The sequence below is a fragment of the Neolamprologus brichardi genome, chromosome 7, assembly GCF_056152115.1.
Source record: "Neolamprologus brichardi isolate AB-2024 chromosome 7, ASM5615211v1, whole genome shotgun sequence".
Lineage (NCBI taxonomy): Eukaryota > Metazoa > Chordata > Actinopteri > Cichliformes > Cichlidae > Neolamprologus > Neolamprologus brichardi.
In genome coordinates, this window is record NC_142110.1 from 26908168 (window position 1) to 26920411 (window position 12244).

General features: G+C 40.8%; 1 protein-coding gene across 4 annotated transcripts in view; it reads left to right on the forward strand.

The window, feature by feature from the left end:
* The window catches only part of LOC102794855 (receptor-type tyrosine-protein phosphatase zeta-like), a 94491-nt gene that overhangs the window by 31978 nt on the left and 50269 nt on the right, over positions 1–12244 (forward strand). For all 4 annotated transcript variants that reach the window (XR_015719269.1, XM_087843394.1, XM_087843395.1 and 1 more), the window contains exons 6-8: positions 613–679; positions 761–918; positions 4634–4784. Coding sequence is in view for 3 of the 4 variants with exons in the window: in XM_087843394.1 (XP_087699520.1) it covers positions 613–679; positions 761–918; positions 4634–4784 (376 nt within the window). In the remaining variant the exon portion in view is untranslated. The remainder of the gene's footprint in view (positions 1–612; positions 680–760; positions 919–4633; positions 4785–12244) is intronic.

Sequence of the window (12244 nt, forward strand, 5' to 3'; positions counted from 1 at the left end):
CTACCAGTTTTATTTCTTGCCAGCAACTTTGGCAGTAACTGGGTCATAAATAATCTTCTTCTCATCGTTTTCTTTTTTTTTTTCTCAAAATTCAAAAAATGTGAACGCTTTGTTGGAAATAGTGAAAGCAGTGTAACCATGAAAGTTCTGGTTTTGAATATGTCCTATAGTCTTGTTTAATATTCCCTTTGTGTTCTTTTTGTTTTTCTTAACTTTATGGTAAAATAATAAATGGAGCACTTTGAAATATTTTCCTAACAGTGCAAGATCATACATATCTTTAGCAGAACCTATATCTGATTTCATGTTAAGTTTAAAACATAAAATCCATGACATGATGTTATGTTTATAATTTTGAGAGGAAAGGGTTGTATGTTGTTTGTTTTATTTATTCCTTCATATTTTATTACTTTGTTAACTTACAAAGTTTCAGTCCATAGGAACTTATAGTTTTACAGTATACTGGCTGTCCTGTTTATTTGCTGTTTTTTGTTTTTTTTCAATGGTATTAGTGTTGTTATATTTGTTAGTAAAGCTATTTTAAGATATTCATTTGGAACCTGTATGTATATGTGTGATTTATCTGAAGTAATTATGTTTTCCTTTTCACAGATAAGCACTGAAGACAACATGAACTACGCTGCTATAATAGAAGGCATCAACAGTGTGAGCAGATATGGTACAGCAGGTGTTTTTTTGTGTGTTTTCTCTTACCTTTTCTTGTGTTGTGTGTTTTTAAGCTGTCTTGTTTACTGTCCAGGAAAGAGTGCCAGGGTTTCACCCTTCACTCTGCAAGGTCTTCTGCCAAACTCCACTGAAAAATACTTTATCTATAATGGCTCTCTGACTACGCCACCTTGCGGCGAGATTGTTGAGTGGATTATCTTCAAGAACACAGTAGCCATCTCCGATGACCAGGTGACAAATCCAGTTCCAGTACATTTAAATTAAAATGTATACATGTTCACATCTGCTTCAAATCCTGCATTTTGTTTATTATTTTTATATTCTTGTTTTAAATGGTAACCTTCTTTATATTGATTTCTAAATGATTGCACCACTTTAGGCAATAAAATATGATGCTAGCTTTTACTGTAAACATACAGTAGAATTTAAACATAACTTTCTCAGTATAATAGAGGGGTCTTTTTGCCTTAAGTGGCTCGACAAAACCTAAAAGCCCAGTTGGAGATAATGGGTATCATGACGGAAGTTATCTGAAGTTTCTATTAGGCCAGGCTTTCACCTTCAGGGTCTGTGCATGCTCACTCTAAAAATACAGTGGCTTGCAAAAGTATTCGGCACCCTTGAACTTTCACACATTTTGTCACATTACAGCCACAAACATGAATCAATTTTGTTGGAATTCCACGTGAAAGACCAATACAAAGTGGTGTACATGTGAGAAGTGGAACGAAAATCATACATGATTCCAAACATTTTTTACAAATAAATAACTGAAAAGTGGGGTGTGCGTAATTATTCAGCCCCCTGAGTCAATACTTTGTAGAACCACCTTTTGCTGCAATTACAGCTGCCAGTCTTTTAGGGTATGTCTCTACCAGCTTTGCACATCTAGAGACTGAAATCCTTGCCCATTCTTCTTTGGAAAACAGCTCCAGCTCAGTTAGATTACATGGACAGCGTTTTCAGATCTGGCCACAGATTCTCGACTGGATTTAGATCTGGACTTTGACTGGGCCATTCTAACACATGGATGTGTTTTGTTTTAAACGATTCCATTGTTGCCCTGGCTTTATGTTTAGGGTCGTTGTCCTGCTGGAAGGTGAACCTCCGCCCCAGTCTCAAGTCTTTTGCAGACTCCAAGAGGTTTTCTTCCAAGATTCCCCTCTATATGGCTCCATCCATCTTCCCATCAACTCTGACCAGCTTCCCTGTCCCTGCTGAAGAGAAGCACCCCCAGAGCATGATGCTGCCACCACCATATTTGACAGTGGAGATGCATAGCGTTTTGCATTTTGGCCAAAAAGTTCCATTGTGGTCTCATCTGACCAGAGCACCTTCTTCCACATGTTTGCTGTGTCCCCCACATGGCTTGTGGCAAACTGCAAACTGGACTTTTTATGGTTTTCTGTTAACAATGGCTTTCTTCTTGCCATAAAGGCCAACTTTGTGCAGTGCACGACTAATAGTTGTCCTATAGAGATTCCCTCACCTGAGCTGTAGATCTCTGCAGCTCGTCCAGAGTCACCATGGGCCTCTTGGCTGCATTTCTGATCAGCGCTCTCCTTGTTCGGCCTGTGAGTTTAGGTGGACGGCCTTGTCTTGGTAGGTTTACAGTTGTGCCATACTCCTTCCATTTCTGAATGATCGCTTGAACAGTGCTCCGTGGGATGTTCAAGGCTTGGGAAATCTTTTTGTAGCCTAAGCCTGCTTTAAATTTCTCAATAACCTTATCCCTGACCTGTCTGGTGTGTTCTTTGGACTTCATGGTGTTGTTGCTCCCAATATTCTCTTAGACAACCTCTGAGGCCGTCACAGAGCAGCTGTATTTGTACTGACATTAGATCACACACAGTTGCACTCTATTTAGTCATTAGCACTCATCAGGCTGACTACTGACTGCACTAAAGGGGCTGAATAATTACGCACACCCCACTTTTCAGTTATTTATTTGTAAAAAAATGTTTGGAATCATGTATGATTTTCGTTCCACTTCTCACGTGTACACAACTTTGTATTGGTCTTTCATGTGGAATTCCAATAAAATTGATTCATGTTTGTGGCTGTAATGTGACAAAATGTGGAAAAGTTCAAGGGGGCTGAATACTTTTGCAAGCCACTGTAGGTGTTTTGTGGTTCATGTAACTCTGTTTCCACACAGAATGAGCTTGGAGTCCTGTTGGCTATTTACATTTAAACATTAAAGATTACCATCCATTAACCTAATAAATAAAATTAAAAGACTGGGAAACAGTTTATTGGCAGATCATAGTGGAAATAAGTTTATTGCTTGAATAGACAGTATTGTTTTGTGTTTTGTGTTCTAAAAGCTGTAATTCCAACAGTGTAAAACACCCACACTTTGCATCACACTGGACAAATCACCACATTAAACAATAAACTGAAGTTGGTGTCATAAACACTACCAACTACATGGGGAAGGGGGCAGATGGGATGGACACTCACTGAAAACTGTGACTCGATAGAAGAATCGATAGTAATAATTGTTTTGGGTTTTTAAGCAACCCCTTAAAGAGATATTTAGGTTTCACAACAGAGAGGGACAAGAGAGAGAGAAAGGGCAAGACAGACAGAGCATGACTGAAACCCATATAGAAGCAGTCTTTGCTTCAAACAATTATTGGCTTACAGAAGGTTTCTGAGCGATTCAGACTTGATGAAGCACATTAGACCCACATAATTGCATGTACCTGCACAAACATGTAGATGCACACAAAAGGTTTTCAACAAAAACATTCCACCATGATCCCTGCTGAGGACCAGATGTCGTTTTCAACTTGACTCATTCACTTCAAACACAGCTACCATTAGATAGGTTTCACTCTGGTGAACTGGTGACTCAGCAATGCAAAAAGACCTGAATGTCCATGGAAGACAACAGTGCTGGGTGATCACAGAATCATTTCCATGGTGAAGAGAAAGCCCTTCACAACAGCCAACCAAGTGAACAACACTCTCCAGGAGTCATATCAATATCCAAGTCTACCATAAAGAGAAGAGTGCTTGAACGTAAAATACAGAGGGTTCACTGGAAGGTGCAAGCCACTCATAAACTTTAAGGCTAGATTAGATTGTACTAAAACACATCTAAAAAGCACAGAATGATGGCAAGAAAAGAGTATGGAGAGGGCATGGAACAGCTCACAATCCAAAGCATATCCAGGCAATATGATGGCTTGGCCGTGCATGGCTGCCGAAGGCACTGTGACACTAGTGTCTGACATAGGACAGAAGCAGCCGAATGAATTCGGAGTTTTTCAGAGACATGCTGTCTGCTCACATCCAGGTAAATGCAGTCAAATTGATTGGGTTTCATAATACAGATGGACAATGACCCAAAACATACAGCCTAAGCAACACAGGAGTTTTTTAAAGCAAAGAATTGGAATATTGTTGAATGGCCAAGTCAGTCACCTGATCTCAACCCTTTTGAGCATTTCAATTGCTGAAGGCATCTCTGTGCAGAAGCCCCATGCTGACAGCTAATAATATTTAAAAAAAAAGAAAGAAAAAAAAGAGATTATTTGGAACTGTGAGTGATGCAAAGCTGATGTAGTAAAGTGCAAAAAAAAATGTTGGAAATTAGATTAGTGGGTCACCTTTGAGTCTTTAGTGGGGCATGTAGTCAGATATAGTTTTGAAGTTTGAATACCTTAGAATAATCTTTTATTGTTGCCCATTCTTTTTCAAAGACGTTCACAATCATAAAAATTTCGAGGAGTTTAATAAGAAATCTTTTTAGGCTACCTTTTCCTTTGTTTATTTTATTCCCAAAGTCTTTTCTGTAAAAGAACTCACAAGAAATCACAACCCCACAGTTAGTACAACCTCACAGTACAATCACTCCTAATTATTAGGTAACCAGTGTGATTTCTCATGGCAGAGTGCTGAACTCATGTTTATAACTGTATTGATTCCTCTGTTGCAGCTGGTAATGTTCTGTGAGGTGATGACAATGCAGCAGGCTGGATATGTGATGCTGATGGACTACCTGCAGAACAACTACAGGGAGCAGCAGGAGCAATTTATGGGTCTGGTGTTCTCCTCTTATACGGGCACTGAGGAGATCTTCACACGGGGTTTGTATCCAGAGTTTTGTTTCTTAGGACAGTCATTTATACCAAGGGCTCTAGTCATCTGAATGAAATCGTATTTGACTGAAAACTAGTGATGTGCGGATCGATACTGAAATATCGATTCCTCCGATACCAGTCATTTATGTTCTAGAATCAATTCTCACATTAAAATATCGATATTTTAGTAATTTAGGGTAAATTTGTAGTTTATCATTAACAGGAACATAGTGGAAAGAAGTCAAAGGAGCTTGCAAAGAAAAGCGTCTGGACTTCTTTAAGTTGCTTGAAGACGTTTCACCTCTCATCCGAGAAGCTTCTTCAGTTCTAAGGTCAAATGGTGGAGAGTCCCAGATTTAAACCTAGTGGGAGTATCCCGCCACAGAGGGACAAAAGGACCCCCTGATGATCCTCTAATCGCCTGAGCCAAGGTGTGGAACTGGGTGTGGGTCCCAATCAGCCAGGGTTTCGGGTGAGTTCATTGTGAAACCTGGCCCCACCTTATCATGCGATTTCCTGAGGTCAGATGGCCCAGGATGTGAGTGGGCGTTAAGGCGTCTGGGGAGGGAACTCAAAACTGGATTATAGATGGAAGAGAGTTGGTGTCGTAAACCATCGCCTCTGTTCAAAGATGGTCGCTCACAGTGGACATAAATGGCTTCTTTCACTCCTCTTTCAAACCATCTGTCCTCTCTGTCTTTCGGGTGAACCAGTTTTTGTCTGAGCGTTCAGACAAAAACTGGTTCACCCGAAAGACAAAACTCCAAAACACAGACTTACTTGTATTTTAGGAAGTCCGTAAATGCAGGGTATGGCATCACCACCTTTACCCAGGGAATGCCATACCCTGCATTTACGGACTTCCTAAAATCCACAAGGAAGCTGTCCCACTCAGACCCATAGTCAGTAGCATAAACTCAGCCACTTATAACATTTAAAACACCTTGCTACCATCCTTGCTCCTCTCGTGGGGAACACCCCACACCACATCAAGAACTCCACCGACTTCACTGACAAGGTCCAGAAACTTACCCTGGATCCAGATGAAACCATGGTGTCCTTTGATGTAGTCTCTCTCTTCACTTGCATACCCACCACGGAGGCCGTGGAGACTGTCAGAAAACGACTACAAGAAGACAGCTCTTTGGAGGACAGGACCAACTTCACACCCGATCAGATTTGCACACTGTTAGACCTCTGCCTCACCACTACATATTTCAAATACAACGAACAAATGGGCTCCCCCGTGTCACCTATTGTAGCCAACCTTTACATGGAGGAAGTGGAAAGGAAGGCTCTTGGCTCTTTCAAAGGAAGAGTACCCAGCCACTGGTACAGATATGTAGACGACACCTGGGTCAAAATCAAGACACAAGAAGTGGAATCCTTCACTGTGCACATTAACGCTGTGGACAAAAACATCAAGTTCACCAGGGAAGACACGAAGGACGACTGCCTTTCCTGAACTGCGCTGTGCACATTGAAGAGAATGGCAACCTCAACATCGAAGTTTACCGGAAGCCCACACACACGGACCAGTACCTCCTGTTTGACTCCCATCACCCTCTGGAACACAAACTTGGAGTAATTAGGACCCTACACCACCGGGCAGAACATGTTCCCTCTAAGCCTGAAGGGAAAAAGAAGGAACACACACATGTAAAGGAAGCACTCAAAACGTGCGGCTATCCTAAATGGGCATTCTTAAAGTCAGCAAAGAGGCACAGAAAAGAAGATCAGACACCAGCGAGGGAGGATAAGAAGGACAGACGCAACAACATTGTCATCCCCTATGTAGCCGGTGTATCAGAAAAACTCAGGAGGGTTTTCTCCAAGCATGACATCCCGGTGCATTTCAGACCTAGCAAAATGCTCAGACAAAAACTGGTTCACCCGAAACGCCAAAACGCCAAAACACAGACTTAACAATGTGGTGTATGCCGTACAGTGCAGCGAGGAATGCCCAGACCTCTACATCGGAGAGACCAAACAGCCACTTCACAAGCGCATGGCACAACACAGAAGAGCCACCTCCACAGGACAAGACTCAGCAGTCCATCTGCATCTTAAGGATAAAGGACACTCTTTCGAGGATGCCAATGTTCACATTTTGGACAGAGAGGACAGATGGTTTGAAAGAGGAGTGAAAGAAGCCATCTATGTCCACTGTGAGCGACCATCTTTGAACAGAGGCGGTGGTTTACGACACCAACTCTCCGCCATCTATAATCCAGTTTTGAGATCCCTTCCCAGACGCCTTAACGCCCACTCACACCCTGGGCCATCTGACCTCAGGAATTCGCATGATAAGGTGGGGCCAGGTTTCACAATGAACTCACCCGAAACTCTGGCTGATTGGGACCCACACCCAGTTCCACACCTTGGCTCAGGTGATTAGAGGATCATCAGGGGGTCCTCTTGTCCCTCTGTGGGGGGACACTCCCACTAGGTTTATATCTGGGACTCCCCACCATTTGACCTTAGAACTGAAGAAGCTTCTCGGATGAGAGGTGAAACGTCTTCAAGTAACTTAAAGAAGTCCAGACGCTTTTCTTTGCAAGCTCCTTTGACTAATCCAGTAATTGTAAACAGTAATTGAACTCATAATCACAATTCTAGCTTACCTAAAGGACTTATTCAGATAAAATAATTATTGTGGGTGATTTTAACATCCATGTAGATGCTAAAAATGACAGCCTCAACATGGCATCTAATCTGTTATTAGACTCAATTGGCTTAATTCAAAATGTAAAAGAACCCACCCACCACTTTAATCACACTCTAGATCTTGTTTTAACATATGGCATAGAAACTGAACATTTAACAGTGTTTCCCGAAAACCCTCTCTTGTCTGTTCATTTCCTAAAAACATTTATGTTTACAATATTGATTACACAGCAGTGGGGAGTAGACTTTATCACAGTAGATGTCTTTCTGAAAGTGCTGTAACTGACTTTAAGAATATAATATACCTGCTGTTATCTTCTTCAATGCCCTGTACCAACACAGAGCAGAGCAGCTACCTGAACACTACTCAAACAGAGGTCGATTATCTTGTTAATAATTTTACCTCCTCACTTTGTATGACCCTGGATACTTTAGCTCCTGTGAAAAACAGCTGAAATCAGCTGAAATCAAATCAGAAGTACTTGACTCCTTGGTATAATTCTCAAACACATAGCTTAAAGCTGATAACTCGTAAGCTGGAGAGGAAATGGAGAGAAACCTTTTGGATGGTGCCAGTAGTATCCCATTAAGGAGTGATGGCCATCTTCAACCAAAACGCTGACACAAATGTGACACAGGAACTGTCAGTCATTAGTCTCTGTCCTGCCTCTTCCCTTTGATACATGGCTACAATGCAAAATCAGGGTTTCCAAAAAGTTGATTTTGTTCATCTGGACATAGCGTTTTGTGGGAGAAACGTTTCGTCACTCATCCAAGTGACTTCTTCAGTCTCAGCTGACTGCAGGTTTCCCCGATCTTATAAACAGTACATTAGCATAATGACTGAAACCAGCCCACTGAAGGAACAATGGGCTGGGAGGTCAGTTCCTTAATCTTAATTATACAAATTCTCATGACCACTGATCAACAACCACTGACCAAAACCCACTGATCAAAGACCACTGATCAATGGCCATGAGTACCATTCACAGAGAGTTGGGGAATGGCTGCAATCACAGCATTGTAAGATGGCGAAAGATGTACCCTTAGGCTCCCTCTTCAATTCAGAGATGGTCTTTCCTTTTTCACGTCAATGGCCTCCTTGACTCCACGCTCAAACCAGCGTTCCTCCCTGTCCAGGAGGTGTACATCCTCATCATTGAAAGAGTGTCCACTGGCCTGTAGGTGTGAATAGACTGCAGAGTCCTGGCCTGATGAGGTAGCTCTTCTGTGTTGTGCCATCTGCTTCGCCAGAGGTTGTTTGGTTTCCCCGATGTATAAATCCTGGCAATCCTCCTGGCACTTAACAGCGTACACTGTGTTACTCTGTTTGTGTCGGGGGACCCAATCCTTGGGGTGGACCAATTTTTGGCGCAGCGTGTTTTGGGGTTTAAAAGCCACAGAGACCCGGTGTTTAGAAAAAATGCGTCTCAACTGCTCTGATACTCCTGACACATATGGGATCATTACAGGTTTTCGCTTGGGCAGCGGTTGTCCTTCTCTCCTGGATTGACTGGAGCTTTCTTTAGGCGCCTTTCCAGCTTTGACAAAAGTCCAGCTGGGATAACCACATTTACTCAGGGCCTTCTTGATGTGCTGTTCTTCTGCCTCCCTGGCCGCTGTGTCAGTGGGGATGGTGTTCGCTCTGTGTTGGAGCGTCCTGATGACACCCAGTTTGTGATGATGATGAGAGTCAAACCTTAGATACTGATCTGTATGTGTAGGTTTACGGTACACGTCAGCTTTTAGATGTCCCTCATTACTGATGGAAATCTCACAGTCTAAGAAGGCTAACCTGCCACTTTTCATATCCTCCGTGGTGAATTTGATGTGTCGGTCCACCGAGTAATGTGATCCGTGAATTGTGGTACGTCCTGAGATTCGATTTTTACCCAGGTGTCATCGACATATCTGAACCAATGGCTTGGTGGTGTTCCAGGGTAGGATAACAGAGCCCTCTTTTCCACTTCTTCCACGATGGGTGAAACTGGAGAGCCCAAGGCACACCCATGTTTCTGCCTGTAGAACTGACCCTTGTATGTGAAGTAGGTGGAATGAAGACACAGTTCCAAAAGCAAACACACTTGGTGAATGCTGAGAGTGGTGCTGTTGCTGAGGTTGGTGTCAGCTGAGACAGAAGAAGTCACTTGGATGAGTGACGAAACGTTTCTCCCACAAAGCGCTACGTCCAAATGAACAGAATCAACTTTTTGGAGATTTACTTTCCTGGATGATTGAGAATGCATCAAGACAAAATCAGTGTTAAAAGTCTGAAAGGGAGGGAAAAATGACCTGAAACTGAAAAAGGGGGTTTGAAACTGAAAAAAGGGAATTTGAAGCCCCCCAAAAATTGAAACTGTAAATAAACTTAATTGCATAATTTTGTAGTAAACAAACGGCAGACACCGTTGAGCCATTACAACAGATTTTTGGGTTTCCCACCTCCTGAATCCCACTTTCCTACTCATTTTCCTGTTTAGAAGCAAATTCACACTCTACAATTGGGAAAGGGAGCTAGAGGTTTTTTTTTTTCTTCATTTTTTCGCTGCTCATTTTCTACTTAACCGATTCAAGCTTAGTACATTATTTAGAATTTAAAAAAAAAAAGAATTAAAATTTCACCTACTTTTTATTTTCTTATTTGAGCACATTTCAGAGCCAGTGCTTTTTCACTTTTACTTGAAAAAAGTTGACACTTTTGCTGGAGTATTTTTAACACTAGTATCTGTACTTCTAATTAAGTACAGAATGTCTGTACGTTTTCCACTTCTGTCTGGCTTACCTAAGCTCAAAGTGGGCGGCATGTGGCTCACAATGTAAAATGAATTTGTTGACATCCCTATATACTATTCCAAAAGCAATTCTCTTTTGCAATGTGAAGCTTATTATTACTGGGTGTTTAAATATAGGACTTTACATGACAGGTTTTTTTTACATTTTTAACCAGCAAATACTCAAACACTATGTGTGTATCTGTCCCAAAGTACAGATCCTGATTCATTTTGATTATAAGAAAGGGTGAGAATTTCAGGCTTTTAAAAATCTGCCTCACATTTCAGTGTGCGGAAATAAAACAAAAAGGGTCTGAAAGTGGGTCGAAAGACCATTTTTCCAAAAATATATTTTCAAAATTATTTGACATATGAAGCTTAAATTTCATCATTCCATTCTATCATATATCTTAAAACTTTGGACCATAAAAGTTTTAGGTAAATTGAAGATGGTGAAGCAAAATATTCTAAAGTTCTGTTGATTTTTAGACAAACGATCATGATGTAAAAATAGAGCTGAAGTGACCTGAATAAAATGTCAGTGACAGACAGAGAATGGGGTGACTTGGGTACCAATTGATTTTAACACTGCATGTTGTTTCTACTCAATAACTGAGATTGATCTTTGGCTTTGGGGAGAGTTTGTTCTGATACCAGAGAAATATTTGATGTTGTTTTCAATTAATGTTCTAAAATATTCTTAAAACATTTGAGAAGCTGGTTTTCAATTGCCGTTGACTTTTGCCTCCACCAGTTAGTTTTGGAATATGCAACACTTTAGCATATTTTCTTGGAGTTAGCAGAAGTTACTTTATTAGTTGTTACACACACATCTGTATATATTTTGGCAACATTACAGGACAAAAACAATCTTCTCCATAATCAGTTCCATTTGTTTGTCTGTTTATCAGTGTAGTATCCACAGCTGTAAAGATATTTAAATATTGTGTGATGGTAGATATCAATAACAACTGAAGGTGATTTAATTTTGGTGAAAATTGTGTCAAGGTGATACCAAATGTGAAAAACAGTAAAAACTTTATATTACTTTTAAAGGATTGTCTTCAAATTTTACAATATCCTAGACCTTAGACAACTTAACTATCTAGCTTGGCTAAGCACACACTTTATTTTTTTAATATGACACACTACATCTGCTAACCTCAGCATGTTGTAATAAAAACATAAAACATTAAAGTTTTAGTAAGCTGTTAGGACGCTAGGGCTGGGCGATAGGGCCTAAAATTCATATCATGGTATAATTTGAAGCATGTGCGGTAACGATATATATCGCGATATATTTTTTTCTTCTGTATACCATATTTTCTATACTTAAAATCCTTTAATTTTCTCAAAAATCGACAGTGCACCTTATAATCCGGCGCACCTTATGTATGAATTCCGGTTGTGCTTATTGACCTCAAACAGATTTTATGTGGTACACGCTCAAAAATCTGTCAAAAATGTTTTAGTAGGACTTTGGTAAGCTACGAAGCCACACCACTTGATGGACTGTTGGAGCATTATGGGTACCGTAGTCAGGAACCTCGCTGAGTAACCTGGGTCCAAAACTCCGTCTGCTTCAGGTCCCAAAGTCAAACGATCACTGCGGCATCACTGAGAGTTAAAAACGGTCTAAATTCTTTCATCTTTAATAAAATGATCAGCATTGATGCTTTACCAGGTGTAACAATTAAGTTTAACATCCAGGCATCCATGAAAACAGAATTTATTAAATTAAACAGAGTTAGAAGTTAGCAGGAAGTTAGCTCGCTCACTTCCACCTAAACATGATATACCACGTTCTGACTGAGAGATTTCTGAAAAAATTCAAACGTACAGCTCTGCTGTCACTTCCAACATAAATGAAGACAAAAAACTAAACAGCAGTGACTTTTTTAGGGTTGCTGAAGTTGGGCTAGCTGGTATATAATGATGTGCTACATGATCACTAGCGACACAGCTATGTTAGCATAACATAAACACAGTGAAGCTGTAGGATGAACGCTAACTTTTTTCCACTCGATA